General features: G+C 36.4%; 1 protein-coding gene and 1 non-coding gene across 3 annotated transcripts; one reads left to right on the forward strand and one right to left on the reverse strand.

Annotated features, from left to right (window-relative positions):
* Positions 1-3,825: 3,825 nt before the first annotated feature.
* LOC107086778 (myosin light polypeptide 6) lies at positions 3,826-11,889 on the reverse strand. 2 transcript variants are annotated; one of them, XM_015377946.1, is made up of 7 exons: positions 11,781-11,889; positions 11,416-11,443; positions 7,528-7,671; positions 6,106-6,279; positions 5,908-5,985; positions 5,029-5,063; positions 3,826-4,051 (listed from the first exon to the last, which is right to left on the reverse strand). In XM_015377946.1, the coding sequence occupies exons 1-6, from the start codon at positions 11,781-11,783 to the stop codon at positions 5,035-5,037; spliced, it is 456 nt and encodes a 151-aa protein (XP_015233432.1). In that variant the 5' UTR covers positions 11,784-11,889; the 3' UTR covers positions 3,826-4,051; positions 5,029-5,034. The 2 variants fall into 2 exon arrangements, with proteins under 2 accessions (XP_015233432.1, XP_015233433.1); XM_015377947.1 differs by lacking the exon at positions 5,029-5,063.
* Positions 11,890-18,400: 6,511 nt separating this feature from the next.
* On the forward strand, positions 18,401-18,472 carry trnaq-cug. The gene has a single exon. It is a non-coding gene; the product is annotated as a tRNA-Gln (tRNA).
* The last annotated feature ends 337 nt before the right edge of the window (positions 18,473-18,809 follow it).

An 18,809-nucleotide genomic window follows, 5' to 3' on the forward strand; every position in this document is an offset into this window, starting at 1 on the left:
TGATGTTATGTTGTTTTATTTTGGTTTGATCATTTTGTTAGAACACCAGACGAACTGAAAAGTACAGGAGTGGCAGCATTATGTTGTGTTACTACAGGGAACTTACAACTCCTAGGGATTTCATGAAAAAGATAACATCGTAAGGAAACACTATGCAAAATTATTAAAGAAGCATGTAAAATAATTGGCTTAGAAATTAAGGTGTTAGCAGAAATAGGTCTTCCAGGTAGACAATAACTCCAAAGACAACAAAGTTAACTGGGTGGTCATCACAAAGCCCTGATTTCAATCCCACAGAAAATCTGTTGGCAAAGCTGATGTGTGTGAGCAAAAATAGTAAAAATCATATAATCTCATTAAGTATTCAGGTATTTATCACGTCAAAATAAATGTATTAATCCTATCTGAGCTAAAATAGGGAAAGCTTAGTCTGATTTAATGTTTGATATTGACAAAACAAATGTCTGTTAAGTGTATATAAACATTTGGTTTCAACTATATCTTCATTTTTATTTGGAGTGCTAAATCCTTTAGAGGGTATGGTAAATGAACACATGTTGGAGAAACATATCACAATGTATTTTACGCTTGAAATCTGCGTGTACATGTATTTTTTGAAATTCATTACAGAGAAAATGGGTGAGTGAGAATGTATGAGTGAATAAAAGTCACAGATTTTGTGTTTTAAATGGTGTATAAGACATTACATTCATTTTACTATAACCTAAAACCCCAGTGACTGTTTTCCGTTCATTACATGGAAACAAAACAACTTTGGGATGAACAGTCTGGGTTATTAAAGAGGTTGAGTGACCAATTGCAATTAAAACATCTGACCAACTTTGTCTGTGTCTTTGAGTGTTATTTTGGACCCAGTGTAGAATACAGATATGCATATTCAACATGGCCACACAACTCTGCTAACCTCATGCTCAGTTTTATTTAAGGTGACCACTCGGACTTAGTTGTATCAGTTGGCATGGTTGTATAAACCCAGAGCAAAGATCGAAGCTGAAGCAGCCTCTGCCTGCTGCAAAATGGATTTTCAATATAAGACCCAAATATCACTCCTGCTTTATAGGCCTCAGCTTATCAGGCACCCTGGATCAACAAGGCCCAGACATTTGATACGTTTTAAAGTAACACGACAGAGATCTATGTTACAGCGTTAAAGCAATAAATCTGGAAATCAATCAGAAATATAGTAAACAAAAAAGCAAAAATAAAACCCAGAAACTTGTGCTATATGTCTTCAAAGATTTTTGTTTATTGATAATTCTGTTTAGACTTTGTAGATCTTGTGTCTGATTTGTCTCACTGTTTTATTGCAAACAAAAAAAACAGGTTTTCACTGAGAGACTAAATCCCTGTAGATACATTTATTTTAGAAAACAATTTTTAGCCCTGCTGCAGAATAAAAAGGCGTATAAAAGAATGTATCTTATAAACTTTAAACTTGAAATGCACAAATCCCTTGTGATCATTTTACCACATACTGCTGCAATGAAAAAATATGAACCCTAAATACAAAATCCAAAACGCTTCAGAGATTCATCTGTATGCTTATAAGCCAATGGAGCCACTTCATCTTTTTTAAACCTAAAAAAAACCCTCAAATATCCAGTTCATGATAAAGGAAATTCTTCTGAAAAAGTATCTAATTAGAGCAGAGTTGGTGTCATTCCTGAAGTGAAGGATTTGGAGAATCTGTTGCTTCTGAGCAGGAGGGAAAAAAGAGGGCTGAAGGCGCAGTGTGTCTGGGCCCAGCCCACGTCTTTCTCTCCCAGCAGATTCCAGTTGAAAGTTAATTGGACGGGGAGAGGTCTGAGACGGGCTGTGCCGAGGCCCATTAGTGATTCCCCTGTCGAATGCAGAGCCATGAGGATCACAGACTCACAAATAGGAGGATTAAAATAATCAATAGCCTTGACTTCTATCGACCACACACACATACACAAAGAGTAATTAGTAGAGAGCCTATTCAGTGGTGGACTATGACATCCTCCTGAACCTTAAACCCCTCACACACACACATAGGGATCACTATCTGTTAGCTGTGGTGCCTAATGAGGGGGAATAGTTGACTGCTTAAGAAGGAAATGCAGAAAAAGGTCATGAAAGTACTGAACAGCATATTAAGGTAAAGACTTTGCATTTTTGAGAAGGAAAAAATAAAGTGTAAGTAAATAGTTGTAAGATTTAATGTAAAAACATAACATTAGACAACAATGTCCACTCGTGACGTTTATTTTTTGTCTAGCTCAATGCCAAATGAGGATAGAGACCATTGACACTATTAGTTTATAATTGGTCATGCTTTAGCAGCAACACTGCCTCCCAGTGTTCAATAAAAAAAAGGCATTTCTTTCAAATAGTTTTACAATGGATGGGATTTCTACAGATTGGACTCTCTTCTACCTTCTGAAATGCACAATATTTTGCCTTGGCATCGGCACAATTTTAATCCATATTGGATTGAGATTTGGTGACCCTGAGTGCAATTGGAGGTCAATGAACTCCGATCTTCTCCTGCTTTTTCCATCAGGGTCACGGTGGAGCTGGTGCCCATCTCCAGCAGTCTATAGGCGAAAGATCAGTTCCACGCTGAATAACACGCCAGTCTGTTGCAAGGCAACACAAAGACATACAACCACATACACAATTACACCTACTGACAATTTACAGACACCAGTTAATCTAACAGTCAGGTGTTTGGACAGTGGGAGAAACCAGAGTACCAGCAGGGAACCCATGCTCACACAGGGAGAATGTGCATATAGAAAAACGGTAGATTAGGAATCCAACCCAGGACTTTTTTGCTTCAAGGCAGTGTGACAAACTGCACAGCCCATCAGTGAATTCATGTTCAAGATTAGTGACAGCCTTTTTCTGGAGGAACCGAGCTACAGAAGACACTGTGGTCATGAAGGGATTTTCAGTTTATCCTCTCAGGTTGTAAGATGTTTGTTATTAGAATTAGTGGTGGTGAAAGAAAATCTCTTCCTAAATCATACCATCCGTCTTGGATACCAACCTGGATGGATCCATAATTAAACCAACATTTTGATGCTCCAAGCTAAACTTGGAGCTGAAATCAACCCATAAGACTTGAGCATATTTGTTCCCAACTTAAATTTTTTTTCCCCAAATTTGGTAATCCATAGTTTTCTTGTTCTTAGTTTACAGGAGTTGCTCGTTTGTGCTGCTATAGGCTGTTTGACCAGAGGGGTTACTCCTCATTCTTTGCTATTCATAAGTAGTTATTTAAGCTACCGTTGCCTTTCTACAATTTTAAACCGGTCTGTATATTACTCCCAAACATTATAGGGCACGTTATCCATAAAACTGCAGACATATATCTAGAAAAATCACAATGCAAGAAAGTCACTTACTTACCCTCCCCCTTTTGACCCAATTCCAGTGCCTTTTCCATTTCAGCCATATAACTTTTGACACTTCTGGAAAATTACATGAAATTTCTCCTATAAGATGGGCTGATGTCTTTTGTTTTTGCAATTTGCCAAACAAACAGGTTTACCATTTAAAGTGGCCACTGTGTAACTTATATTAATCCAGTTTAAAAAATAATCCACCAAGACTACAGCATTTCAGGAAAACATTTATTCAAATGCAGCAGCAAATCCTAAACCAAATTCAAAAAATGAGAGCTCCTTTGAAATGTTTTCAACTATAGCCTTTGATATTTCTTTTGATAAAACCAGGACATTTCAGTCATAGCAAGTCTTAGGAACATGTATATGCACGATATATTATTGTATTGTCCCGTTTAAGTGATATTGTTACAGTTCATTTGGAGTTGTTATAAACTATGCAAGCTCAAATATTTCTCAATGGATACAAATAAACAGGGCTAAAAATGGGGCTTTATGGTCTTTGCTAGGGAATGTAAAGGCACTTCTTAAAAGAAACTCATGGAAATCGTTGGGGTGAACTGACAAAGCTATATGGAAATATATAGGAATGTGATTCTGATGAAAAAAGAAAAGTGACGCTGTTCATCTTCATCCATTCATAACCATCCGGACCAGTTCTGAAAGAAAAATGAAGAAAAATTAATTTTCTCACAAAAAATGTGAAGATCTGCTCCAATTACAGCATGCTGGGCCAAGACCTGCTTTAATCTAAGATGCTGCATTTGGAGGCAGATCTTCCATATTCTCCTCTAGAGCCAGGAAAAATGGGTCAATTGAAGAAGGCAGAAAGGAAAAAGGAGGTCATTATAATCTTTTATTCAGCCAAAGCTATCGGTCCTCTAAGATCCACAGAAGGTTGGTTAGAGTAGCTGTCCTCACCGTTTGCCTTCCTCTAGCTGAGAAGCACAGAAAAGGGGAGGAGATCAGGGTAGCTACAGTCAAGTCAGAGCAGCCAGCTTAAAAAATAAGTTTCCATCAGTACAAAGAGAACAGTCAGCATAAGAGCAACTCTATAACATTATTTGGTTAGTAGAAAAAGGGACTGGTCCACTCCTGCATCTGGTGGCAATACTGTACATATATTGTACAATGACAGCATCTAGACAGATCTAACACCTTTAAAACCATTGAAGGAAAAGACCAACTTAAAAAAAGCCCCGCCAACATGCAAATAAAATCTAAAAACACCACACTCAAAACTGACCCCCAGGCTTCCACTAAAAGAGACCAGTCTCTTCCCATTCTGTCCACCATATCTCCATACAACCTGTGGAGGAGCCATAGATACATGCAGAGACTCATGCAGACTGCTGCAGCCAAGGGGCCAAGCCAGAGGGCTGCAGGAGTAAAACAGAGCGGCAGGAGGCTGCATATGGTTTACAGCCTCACGTCTGCAGGGGAGGGAGACTACCAGGCTTTCTCATGCACCCTACAGGTCATGTTTAATCTAAAACAGACAATTTATTTTTGCCAAGATGAACATTTCAACTATAACAGCATCAGTGTTTGAATAAGCTGGGGTGAAAGGATTATTTAAAACTAAGGGGCAGGAGAGCCTGGCGGTGTCCTCCCCTGATTTAGACAATGCCCGTACCGGCCCTCAGCCTGACATGATGTGACGAACAAATGCTGTGAACGAAGAACATGTAACAGATTGTCAGAAATCAACTTAGAATGATAGCTTCTTGAAGAGACCGATTAAAAAAACAAATGATTGAAATGCATCCACCAGAAATGCAGTTTTATACAGTATACTGCTTGTTTACTGCTAAAAAAAAAATCTATTTAAATTTCCTTTGATCAACTTTAATATCTAGGATATTCAATAAAAAGATTATCAAAAGATAAAGATATCAAAACCTCAGTTTTCTCTTCCCTCTGATCATTTATATAATGTATGTAACGTGCTGATCAGGCTTCTATGGAAACCAGCTGCCCGTTTACCTGATGCACTGATCACACTTTGACTGCAATTTCTTTGGCAATACACTAATTTGTAAATAAAAACAATTTGAACAAATGCTGATCAGAAAAGTAAAAAAAGCAACAAATATGAAGATATGAATCTGAGAAAAATGCAAACAGTTATTTAAAGACTCTTTGGTTTTGATGTATTTAGAGAAAAGGAAGAAAACAAATTTAACGTGTGGATAAAAGGGAAAACAGGTTTGAACACTGGCCAATTGACTTGTACATCACAGCTCTCAATCATACAATTACATAAGTGTTCCCTGTGGATCAGAGGAAATATGGAATGACTTTAATAATAGAAGGACTTCTAGTTATTCAGTTTATTAATCTTTCTCTTAAATTGATAACCACAGGTTTTGAAGTTTAAAATAAACACTTTACCAAAGCATCAATGTGCATCAAAGACATTTGAATATCCTCATTAGACGTCTAGATTAAAAGTAACAGTTCCTCCTTAGATTCTTCATAAACACTTTTCACATTTCTTTTGTTTTGTTCTCACCTTCATAATTGATGCATCCATTTGCATCTTCATGCCCAGCCAACAGTGTCTCAACTTCTTCCTCTGACATTTTCTCACCTAAAAAAAAAACAAAAAAAAACAAACGGACAAACATTAAAAAAACATACATTTAACTGTTAAAGCTCTTATGGGGCATCTCTCCCTCTCATATACATTTTAAAAATCAAAACGGCTTGCCTAGCGTGGTGAGCACATGACGTAGTTCAGCTCCCATTACTGTGCCGTTGCCCTCCTTGTCAAAGACACGAAGTCCTTCCACGAAATCCTCCATGGACCCCTGATCTTTGTTTTTGGCGATGGCCTGGAACATGGGCAGGAACTGCTCAAAGTCCAGCATCTTGGTATTCATCTCTGCAAAATAAGAAAAAGCTAATAAATGATACAATTTAGGCTATGATGAGGAGTGCCGCATTAAACTGACATAAATATAATCATTTAAATGAGTCAGTAATTCATTAAAACTACAAATTAACATAGAATGTATATTTATTTATAATTTATATAATATATAATTAATTATACAGGCTATAGTTAAATAATTTTTTTTTATATATATAAAATGAATTATTTCATGATTTAATAAATAATTTAATGCTCCTGCACTGAAAGCGAAAGGGGTGGGATTAGGGCCGCTTTCATAGAAACCCTGATGTCTGATTGGCTGTTTCTCATTGAGCAAGACATGGCCAACTTCGTCCTGGTTTTCTTTTAATCTAAAGTCAACATTGTTGTATCATAAATTAATGACATTTTGGAATCATTATTTCATTAGGTATTTATGTATTAAGTTGTGGCACTCATTGCGTTCCAAACTGGGCCAGTAGCTGGATGTTAATAATTACTATTTATTTACAATTAAACATTGTAATTGCAAAAAAAAGAAAAAAAAAAAAAGAGGGGTTAAATAATGATGAATGAAGACCACTTAAAGGAAATTGCAAAAAGAAGAAAAAAAAAACCAGAACTTTAACAGGGAAATGAGAAGTAGACAAAAGGGGAAAATCTTGATTCCCCCTAAAAAAATTTAATTAAGTTTAACAGAAGGGTTTTCTTGTACAAATAAAAAAGGTTCCACAAGCAGCTAGTAGATAGATTACAGCTTTATCTGACTTTCCTTGTGCAGCTTATATCCTGTCATTTGTTGACCTTTATGAAACTTTTAGGTGTGAAATTTGTGATCAAGCAAGCCCCTTCCATTGTCCAACATCCCCTTTTCAAGCTTCTCTACCAAATAGCTGAATAGGAATCTGATTGATCTTTTAGTTTGAAAAAATAAACTGTTAGAGGGCATTAGAATTTCACGAACCGCTGCCTAGAAAACAAATGGAGATATATGGCCTAATGTGATCAGACAAACATTAAAATAAAACAACTGCATTATACTGTAAAACCATTTTCCCACACATGGGACAGATTACCCTTTTTTTCCACGTAAAATATCATAGTTGGTGCAAAGCAGCATTTTAATGCAACCCCAATGTGAGTTAATAACAAACTCTCCTTTTCAAACCAAGTCTGCAGCAAGAAACATAAGTACCCCAAACAAAAGGGAAACGGGTTCATATCCCTGTAAATCCACGTTTGTGGTTTGTTTCTTACCCTCAGATTTGGGGTTGCCCAGTACTTTTAGCACCTCAGCATTTACAGGGTTCTGTCCCAGGGCCCGCATCACATCCCCGCACTGGCTGTAGCTGATCTTCCCATCTCCTGTCCTGTCAAACAGGAGGAAGGCCTCCTTAAATTCTGCAAAACATGCAAACATGAGACATGTTAGGGATAGATCAACATAATAAACTAGGAGATGCTCATTAAAAGGTGATACAGAGAGAATGTGGACAATAATCAAGAAAAGGCCAATAAAAAAATAAAAAAAGAGAGGAAACAAGCAGACTTCAAAAATGTTGGGTTAAATCCAAAATCATTGTAATTCATCTTCATATTTGCATCTGCAGTAGTTATAACAAATGATCGACGAACAAACATCCTGTTCTCTGAGCTCAGCCTGGTGACACCACAAACTAGCTTTAGCTTCCTCAATTCATAATACTTCTACTATTAATATGTCACTCATTACACACAAGCATTCACAAGCTCAGCTTTATTGTTAGGATGCTTCTCCATCTTTTAAATATGCAGGCCTCAATAGTTTAACAAATGAATCCAACATGCTTATCAAGAATTATCTCAAAGCTAAGATTTTTCCAAACTTGTACCTGAGTGGGCCATACAGAAGTAGTCAAATTCCTTCAAATGCATTTAGTTGCGTTACAGCTACAAACTTAAACACAAAGTAGTGCAGTTATGTAGCGGGTTTTAAAAGAGTATGGCCTTGGTTTACATTAACCCCTCTCATGGCGGTACTACCTGTAGAACGGTTTTCTCCTCCAGTTAAAAGGTGAACATAATTTGTGTTATATCTCCACCACTTTATAACATCTTTGTCAATTTATTCAGCAAAAGAGCTCAAGCTTGGTCATATTGTTAAGTCTTGTTATAAATTCTCATTTGGATTCAAGTCTTGGCCATCTTAAACACATAACCTTTGGTCGAACAAATTCCATTGTAGCTCAGGCTGCATGCTCAATTGAACGTCTGGCCCAGACTCAAGTCTTTGCAGCGTCTTACATGCTTTCTTCCATGAATGTTCAACATCACACATTTCCCTTTGACAACCTTCCAGAAAAGGACACATTTGAAGAGTAACTACTATAGATGCAGAGACACCAGATTGTGTGCATAGGGTTGGCCATTTGAATTTGATTCCAGTTTTGAACGATTCCATTTCTGATTTTGATTCCTTGTTTTGATTCTAGTTATCAATTCCGATTCTTTTAAAAAGGAGAATCCTAGGTTAACATGTTATACATGAGCATGTTAACCAGACTTCTGTCTGGATGAAATGACATGAACTTCTCTATAACGTTTAAATCATTGAACTTCTTTGTGTAAACGTTACTATAAATTATTATATTATTTTCAATCAGTAAATAAATATTGAAACTTTGAACTGTAATATAAATATCTTTTACAGTTACAGTTTCACATGAGCTTCCTTTTTCTATTTATATACAACCAAGGTAGTATTAAGACCATTTTATTTACTCAATTCTGACTCTAGTGCCATGTTAGGCTGAGTGTTGGAAATGAAGGAGAAAGCTCAGCTGTGTGAAACTCTGAGATTCAGTATGTTTATCCTCAGCATTGTTTAATGCACCCTGAATACACTCAACCACACATGTAGGAATTTGTTTTACTGGTGTAGACGGAGGAAAGATGTTTTAAACTTTGTCTTTCAGTTAGTCTGTTTGTAGTCGTAACCAGATTCTAAATGAATAAATATAAACAATAAATTAAATCATGTTTAAAATTATTCCAATCATCAGTTTGATATTGGATATCAGAGAGCCAATCCAGTGCACTTTACATGGTACTGCTTGTTAATAAATAATCTAAAGTACATTTATACTGGTGTTAATTTGTTACCCTATTTTTTAAGTGTTTATGTCAAGGCTAAAACCTCCGCTCACACGGCAAGATATGTAGTTCATTCAACAGTGGAATCACATCTGTATCAAACACGAATACGCTCAGCCCAGGTATCGAATCGATTGGAAAAAACTGGATAAGTGTACATTAAAGTGCTTGTCTTTCTATCCAGAATGCATAGGAAGAAAGGCAGGTATCTGTTAAGCTGTAAAGAGGAAAAAAAGTATTAAAAAAGGCATCGCCCTCTCTTGCAAACAAACTGCTGCAGATTCTTCTTCACTAGACAGCTTCTATTCCTGGTCGGCAGACTGGGCAACAAAACTAGGAATTGAAAATAAAAATTGATCGACTTCAGGAGGATTTAAAGTTTGAAAATGATTCAATGTGACTAACCCTAGCTGTGGATCTCTGCAGCTCCTCCCGAGTTCCCTCACTAACTCAAGATCATCTGACCATCCTGTTTTTTTGTAGGTGAAAAGCAACATAGGTTTATAGCTCTGTTGCTTCTTTTTTGATTTCAGGATGGCGGATTGAACAATGTTATATTCAAGGCTTAATTTGACGTATGTTCACCAATGTTCTAAACAGAACAGCTGTCTTTATGCGAGATGAAATGACAGGGTTGATAATTTTACCAGTTAGGTTACTTCTGAAGGCATTTGGTTCCAATGTCACCAAGTAAAATAGCAGGACACAAATGCATGACAATGTTTAAAAACTGTACTGGTTTCTAACAAGTCCCTAATTTTCTTGGTTTGGCCTTGAAAATAACTGCCGATAAAGAAAAACACAGAGTACGTAGCCGTAACATACTATGAAAATGATAAAGCAATGTGAATACTTTCAGATTTGTATCTTAGGTTAAATGTAAAGATTTAGAAATATAATTCTGTATAAACACATACAAACAGGTAAGTTGGCAATAAAAGGAACTATTAAAAACTGACCCAAAACTACTATGTAACTTTGAATATCAGTATTTTAAAACCCCATAGAATTGTTAATAACTTTTTAAACAGGTTTTCTAAAGCCTTTAGATTATGCGTTTACTGGGAGTTGGTGGTTTGTGTTTTACAACTGAACTGCTCTGCTCTAACATCTGTAGTTCTTGATAAAAGTGATAACAAGGATTATTCACATCAGCAATCAAGAAAACACACGGTCTAATTGCACAATATCCTCAGAGGAGAGAGTTCCTAAAGTTAAAAAGCAAAATATTCACCAAAAGAGCAGTGGGACTGTTATGGAATTCTTTTCCTGTTCTCAGGAATGCATCTCTTTCCTTCTGGCCTGTTAGCACAATTCCCAGCACCATATTTGGTATTAGAGGAGTGGAGCAAAGGAGGTGGAGTGAGTTTAGCTATGGCCTACTATGTCAAGGGAGATTAAACAAACCAGTGTCGGGACAAGAACCAGCTATTGCTTTTATCTCACACCAAACATGGACACACTGGAGATGAGCAACTTAAAGCATTTCAGCCAAAACAAAGTTAATGGCAATCTGAAGAAACAAGACGAATGAAGAAATTAAGACTAATAGATGAGAGTCTATGTTTGCATTTAACAATACAAAACAAATACATCAAACCAGTACAACACATGTTATTGCTGTAAGGACTCCAACAGTCTGTTCATTCTTTAGAAGCTGGACAACAATGCAGAACACCTTTAGATGTCATGCAGCTTACACCCTAAAAACTCTGAACAGCCACTGCATTTTGAGCAAGGCGGAGGCTCTTCAACCACTTACCATGAATCTGATCCAGGTTAAACTCAATCTGGAAACGACAAGCAGTTGCAAGGGGGAAAAGAGTGATGAAATAGTTGGTATACAGAGAGAGAAAAACCTAAAGCCTAGGCTGCTGCAGCAGGCGGATACAGAGCAGACTGGCAGCAATGATGCAGGAGTCCAGGAATAAAGCGCCAAAACGAGTCGGAGAAAAATGGAAATGTCCCCACAGACAGATATACACACACACACACACGAGTATAAGTACTTACCAAGGATTTGATCTTCAGAGAAGTCAGACTGTTCAGGAAGAAATTAGGCGAGAGAAAACGGTTTAAGTTGTTCTGGTTACAGGAAATATTCAACGTGTGCTGCAATTCAAAACGCCTTTCTCTGACAATAGAAAATGGTAGGAGTCGCAGATAAAGGTGGTTAAGTAATAAAATGAGATAATTGTTAACATAGCTAAAGCTAGCTCAACAAAAGTTGTACTTCCGCTTAGGAGAGGCTTACAATTCGCGTCTCAAACTTCACCGTTAACCGCGCTGCGAAGCTAAACACTGTTTAATTTAATTTCTCTATTTACAAGCACGAGTCCGGTACAGTCAAAAAGCCAAGTGTAACAAAAAAGACCCACCATTGCTTTGCTGGCCTAGGTGTGTCCGAACTGACGGAAACCCAAAGAATGTGACGGCTCGATTAGAAGCGCAGAGGGAGAAAAACCTGCGGTGCGTAATGATGCAGAGTAGCGACGGGGTGACGTCACAGCCCAACTGCACCGCTCCATATATAGAAACAAACTGAACAGAGATTTAATCTATGGCTCTAGCGAGATCTTTCTTTTATTTATCCGGCCCTTGCTCTTGATCTTCCCAAACAGATCAGTACCAACATTAATAAAATAAACTTTATATGGAAAAAGAAATGTCATCTCATCAAGAAAAAATATTCTGATGAATAAAATTGAAAAAGGAGGAATTTAAGCCCTTGACTTCACATCTTTAAACAATTCATTCAAAATTAAATATTTAATTTTTTTTTTTAAAAAAGAACCCAAACTAGTAGACTTGGTTGCTCCTTAAAGATACTCAATAAATAATAAAATTACTCATAATGTTTATCCTGTTAAAGCATTTTTGATAAAAAGATATAAATGGGATTTGGACCCAATGTGTATAGTTTTTGAAAAAATTATGAAAAAAAGCTTATTAATCTTTTTTGGGATTCTAATTATACCAAAATATTCTGCAGAGATATGTCCATTTTTTTTCAACAAAAAAATCTTAACATTACTTTAACAGAAGGATGTTTTGTTTGGGATGGAGAAATGTGAACTTGTTAAAGCATACTTCAAAGCATATTTGATATGTTATTAAATGTTTTATTATTTATGGTAAATATCATATTCACACCTCCAAAATACTTACAACAAAAACCTAATTTCCAGATTGTATTATCTTATATTAATATCTATATAGAATCTTTAAAATGAAAAGAAAAACGGAAAAAAGGAAACCATATTGGACCATGTGCTGAAATTCATGTCTAAATAGTGAATTATTTGCTAGAACACTACCTGTGTTTCTTGATTTAAACTAAACAGGGAGTTAATCAGCAAAATACATGTTTAAGATCATTCTGCTTTGGAATTTAAGTCTAAAGCAGAACTAGAAGTATTGGGTGAATGTACATTATTATTTAGTTTTAATGACTTTGATACCTTTTTAAAACCCAGTACAACACTTACTTTGTGTCAAAAGTACACACATTTGTTACTCAAGTAGAAGTATAGATACTGTAGTTTAAAAACACTCTGGTAAAAGTTGAAGTATCAACTTGACCTCTTTACTCAAGTAAAAGTGAAAAAGTATGTGCTCCAAAAACTACTTAAAGTATAAAAGTATAAAGTAACCTTAAAAAAAAAACAAACAGCCAGATTCCCTATATGAATTAAAAGCAAATTTTTTCGACTATTTCCAAAATTTCTTTGAGATAGGGCCAAGGATGAGGGAGGTCTTGTTGGTCTCCGTCTCCATCTCCAGATACGCTCTCGTCTGTGTCTGACCTTTCAGACATTTCAACATCTTTTTCTGAATCCGACATTGTAGCATGGCATAGAGAATTCGCGTTTTCAGTGTTGAAGAACACCTGCTTGCTTTTGATGATTTCTTTTAGCTAACCAATGAGTGTTTGCGTTATATAACTCATCCAATTACACTAGTTTTCACTAGATGTGTCCAATGATCTGCAGGATATGACGTTAAATAAATATTTAGAAACATTAAACCAAAGCCAAGAGTAATGACTAACGTTTGTTTTAAACATGTAAGGAATAGAAAGTACAGATACTTGTGTGAAAATGTAAAGAGTAGAAGTCAGAAATAGAAAGAAAAATAAGTAATGGAGTAAAGTATAGATACCTAAAAGGTTTACTTAGTACAGTAACAAAGTATTTGTACTTCGTTCCTGTTCCTTGACACCTCTGCTTTTGTACCCTTGCAGGCTATTCATTGGACTTTAACAACTAAAATTGCAATGAATATCTGGAAAAATTGAGGCGTTCTGAAACTTTTGACTGAGTGCATTTTGTAAATTCATGACACAAGGTATGTAATAAGATTCCAGCATTTATCAGGTTTCTTTTAGCTAATGAAAATGCGAATTAATATCCTCAGAGAATTTGAGTATTACATAAGATCAATAAACAAACGAACAGAGAAATTATTTTATTGGCTGCATTTGAACAGGGTAAATATGCTGACCTGACAGCAAAAACAGAAAACAGTTCCTGATGGAAGAAGGATCAAGTTACAAATAATTATGACAAAAGTATCCGGCTGTTGACAGACTGTTTTTATTCAGGCATATTCATGGAATGTGAAAAAAGTATGACAGAGCCACCTTTAACATTGTCAGGCTTTACCTGGACTGTTGCTTATTGGTCCAAAGTTATCTGTCAGAGAGAAATTTATTTTAAAATTTTAAAATCAAGGTCGTCTCAAGTCCCCTCAACAATGATTGACAGTGCGGTGTCATCTTGAACGAGTCCAGGTTAAAAATGCACACACTTTTTCTAATAAAATCCTGTCTATTTCCAGTTAACAGATTAGAAAGGGGTCCTTTATTTATTGTATTGAACTGGCTTCACGTAAGAGAATATACTTCTCCCCCACCGCTAAAGACATTCCCCTTTTTAGGAGCTGCCTCTACGAAAAATACATGCCATTAATCAGCTGACTAGATGAGCAGAAGCGACCTAAAGACGTTTTTAAAACCTGTGTGCACAACCCCCCCACCATTATAATGATATCAATGGATGTTAAATTTTTTTTTGTTTTCCAGTGTTGCATTCATTTTTTAGCTTTTAATCATCAAGCGGAAAGATATATAACCATTTCAGAAAAGATTAAAACAGCTTTATAAACCTCATTATTTTAGCTTTTTCCTAATTAGAAATTAGGAAAACAATAATCCTAATTACTTTTTATAATGATAATTGCAATTATTAGTATTATATTATATTTTAGTAAATCCTTGTTTTTTCCCCCGAAATGGTTAGTTTGATCACAAACAAGTACCAGGGTGACTTTGGTTTGGCTTTTAGCATTATGAATGTGTGTGGAGAAGCATGAATGATGAACCTGAGCTCAGACAAATCATAAAATGAGGCTCTACCTCCTAAAAGCCAGCCAGTCCAGTCCCCTTTCCTGCTATCTGTGATCACACTGTGTACATAGCTTACATATTATAACACTAAATGAGACATTCACTTCATTAAAACACGTGACACATTCTGACATACAAAGCTTCTCATAAAGGAGGCGGAGCGAAAGCATTAAGCAAACTCAGCCATTATACTACAAGAAAAATATCAGAAAAACATCATTTCTGATATTCATATACTGTAAATGTATATAAATTATTGTTTAATCCCTGTGGAAAAGTATACAAAGGGCTGTGTTAGTGTTCTATGCTGCATAACACATTCCTACGGTGGCCCTAAAGTGCAAACCACATAAACAAATATCTAAAGAAAACTATAAATTAGGGTCACTGTACATTTCTTAGTTTAACTCTTACAAAATGGGAACTAATAAAAAAGTACATTTCACAACCTACAGACTGCAAGACAGTCTGTACCCTGAGGTTACCTTAACCCCACCCCTAAGTTTTAATAGATCAGATAGATTTGTAGGTAATTGATTAAGGTGTGTTGAAGTAATCAATCTGATTTGAATGAACCTAATATTGTAGATTTCTGCTAATGAAAAAATTTGATGTGCAGCTTATGTCCACCATTGAATTAAGTAGATCCAACACAGTGTTGCTATGTTTCAAAAGCCTCACCTCACCTCCTCTATATGTCCAAGCATTACCAATGGCTTGAGTCTTGGTGGTTAAATGGTTTTGATGGCTCCTTTTTGTTGTTGCTTTTTGTTTTTTTTTTGTCTCCTAATGTAAAAAAAATACCTTTATGGAAAGTATTTTCTTGAAATACTTTGAGTTTCAATGCATACCTGCTTTAAAGAATTATAAGAGACAATATAGAATTGTCTTCAACATATTCTATTTTAAGATTAAGTTTTTTTATGTGTTTCAAAAGCTGCACAAATTTCCTTAAAAATAATTGCTGCTCACACATTTTGATTATAGATATTTTTTTATTTGGTTTTAAACAACTAACCCATGAATCCTCTACCGTTTATGTTGTTAAATATTTAAACTATTATATTTTTGATTGCTCTTGCTCCAGGAAGTAGGCCACTGAACGTAAGAAGAAAATAGCTCACACTGTAGCAGGGAATTCACTCTTTATCCCTAAGGAGCTGATTTACTGGCAGTGAGCACTCAGTGCCCCATTTTGTTTCTCAAGTTAGAATATTTATACATCTGCTCTGATATAAAAGGTGATTTTTACCAAAGAATTAAATGCATTTAAATTTAGCTATTTCATTCTTTAATGCTATTTTACATTACATTACATATCATGGTATTGAGCAATCACTCACCTCCAAAGTACTGGGGTCGAATGGTGAATCAGAAGGACAAAGCATCCTTGGCTTCTGCTCTGGAATTGGTTTAGAGGCTGCAGGCGAAGTAGGCAAACTGGGGTAAGGTGGACCCAGACGCGGTTCAGCCACTGGTGAAGGAGAATTCTTAGTGGAGGGTTCTCTTTTAGGAGCCATTACCAGCATCCAAAACAATTTGAAGTTAGTGAGAGATTACAGCAAAAGCGACTGGTGTGGCGACTGCAAATGTGAATATAGAGCAGGGAAGTTACGTGTCCCAACTGTGTGAATACCATTGAGCAGATAAGGAGGAGGAGGAGGGAAGCAGAGGAAGAGGAGGAGGAGAGCAGTGGTGTGATGCTGACAATAGAAAAAAAACTGGCAGCAGGTGGATGATGCAGAGGTGGATGTACAGTATGAAGAAACAAAAATGGAAATAAAAAGTCAAAGGTAGGAGAGGTGGGGTGAAAGTAAGTGAAAAAAATAAAAAGGGGACGTATATAGACAAATCTGGCTATGCTGATTGGAACAAAATGCTCTTATTTGACTTAGAAATGTAGATATCTGGAGCAGAACTTTCATTTTCAGTGCAGTTAGGGGTATGGTTGCAATGAGAACATTATGTTTTTATTTAATCCTATCGTAACTAATACTAATGCCCAGATTTTAGAAGAATTTATCAGTAAATAACAACCTTATACAAATATAAATACTATTAGTGTATTTCTGAATTTAATGGTTCACACACAACAATTACAATCCGCTGGACTTAGTTACCAGGTTTGAAGAGGTTTTGCTTCCCATCTAGGAAGCTTTTCAATTCAAAATGTCAGCTTTAGCATTGAGCTTGAAACTCTCTGGTCTATGCCTCTGAAAGGGGGTAATTAGGGGCAATAGTTAGCTTGGCTGTCCAGGCGAGATGTTTTGTGCCCTGCATGGTGGGTTGAAATGATAGTAGTGTTGTTGTTACCGGTATCGGGTAGGGCCCCGACACTGCACTAAAATGGTGATATCTGTGAGTACCGACAAATAGGGCACCGATACCATTTTGAGAGCGAAAAGTTTATTTAACTATTATCACCCAATCCAGATAGGCAATAAAAAGTTCTACTGGATTCACTTTGTGTTAGCCTTTTTCCTGCTTTACAAAGGAAGGCAGCAGCTTGACAAAGACATGATGGCAATTATTTCACATCCAAGCAGTGTGCAGCTCTTCATATACACACACACACATCAATTTCAAACAGATGGTATTGGTATGGTATCGGTATCAGCAGATACTGCACAACCAAATGTCTGTATCGGGCTAAAAAAATGGCATCGGCGCAACACTAAATGATAGCTGGAAGGAATAAAGTTGCTGCATTGTAGGTTTTTGAGAGCTGAAGCCTGAGTCCACCCCCTTTTTTTTTAGAGTTTTTTTTTTCTTTTTTAACATAAATGGCTTCCTTCACACCCCTTTCAAACCACCTGTCTTCTTTGTCCAAACTGTGAACATTCTGGTCCTTACATGAGTGTCTCTTGTCCTTAAGGTACAGGTGGACAGAGTCTTGTCCGGAGGTGTTAGATCTTCTATATTGAGTCATGTAACTGTTGAGAGGTTGTTTGGTTTCTCCAATATGAAGATCAGAGCATTCCTCAATGCATTGAAATGCATACACCATTCCGCTCATATTTGGTCTGGTGGTTTCGTCTTTAGGATGCACTAGTCTCTGTTTAAGGGTCATGTTTGAAATGTACTGGAACCTTGTGTTTGGAGAAAATCCTCTTGAGTTTTTTAGAGACTCCAGCAACATATGTGATTGCAATGTTTTTGCACTTCATTTTCTCACTGTTATGTTCTGCTGTTTGTCTTTTGGATTTCCTTGCTGATTTGGAAAACGCCCAGTTTGGGTATCCAAAGCTTTGGAGAGCGTTTTTGATGTGTTTCTGCTCTTTGAGCTTCCCTTCTGTTTTTGTAGGAACATGCTCGGCCCGGTGTTGTAAGGTTCTGATGACACAAAGTTTGAGTTCCAGTGGGTGGTGTGGGTCAAAAAGAAGATATTGGTCTTTGTAAGTGGATTTCCTTCCACTTCTTTAAGCTGGAAGTTGACAAATGTGTCATCCACATATTTAAACCAGTGACTTGGTGATGATCATCTGAAAGTGTACAAAGTGCTCTTTTCCATTTCTTCTATGTAAAGATTGGCCAAAATCATTGAAATATTTATTTATTAAACAAAACCCTGAAGGCATCAACCACTCAACAGGTTCTATGGTGTAATGGTTAGCACTCTGGACTCTGAATCCAGCGATCTGAGATCAAATCTCAGTAGAACCTTCTGTTTATGAGGTGTATACAGACTACTTAATTGAAAGTGTCATAAACTTTATTACTCAAACTAAATGACATGATTAGCTGATAACCCTTAAACAGAATAAATATCCAAGAGTACTACCACATTGTGGATGATAATTGTTACATGTGAGGTTTTACAGATTCAGGTAGGCCAACAAAGCCTACTTGGTATCCTCCATTCTTATCATGGGTCTCTATCATACCTACAACACTTCTGTCTGTTCTAATGCTGATTTTGACCAATGTCAATGGAAAAACTAAGAGTAGGATGGTTTGGAGCTTGTTTATCAACAGTTTATTGCAGACTGCATGAAGAACA

This window comes from Cyprinodon variegatus, unplaced genomic scaffold (assembly GCF_000732505.1).
Source record: "Cyprinodon variegatus isolate N-32 unplaced genomic scaffold, C_variegatus-1.0 Scaffold161, whole genome shotgun sequence".
Classification (NCBI taxonomy): domain Eukaryota; kingdom Metazoa; phylum Chordata; class Actinopteri; order Cyprinodontiformes; family Cyprinodontidae; genus Cyprinodon; species Cyprinodon variegatus.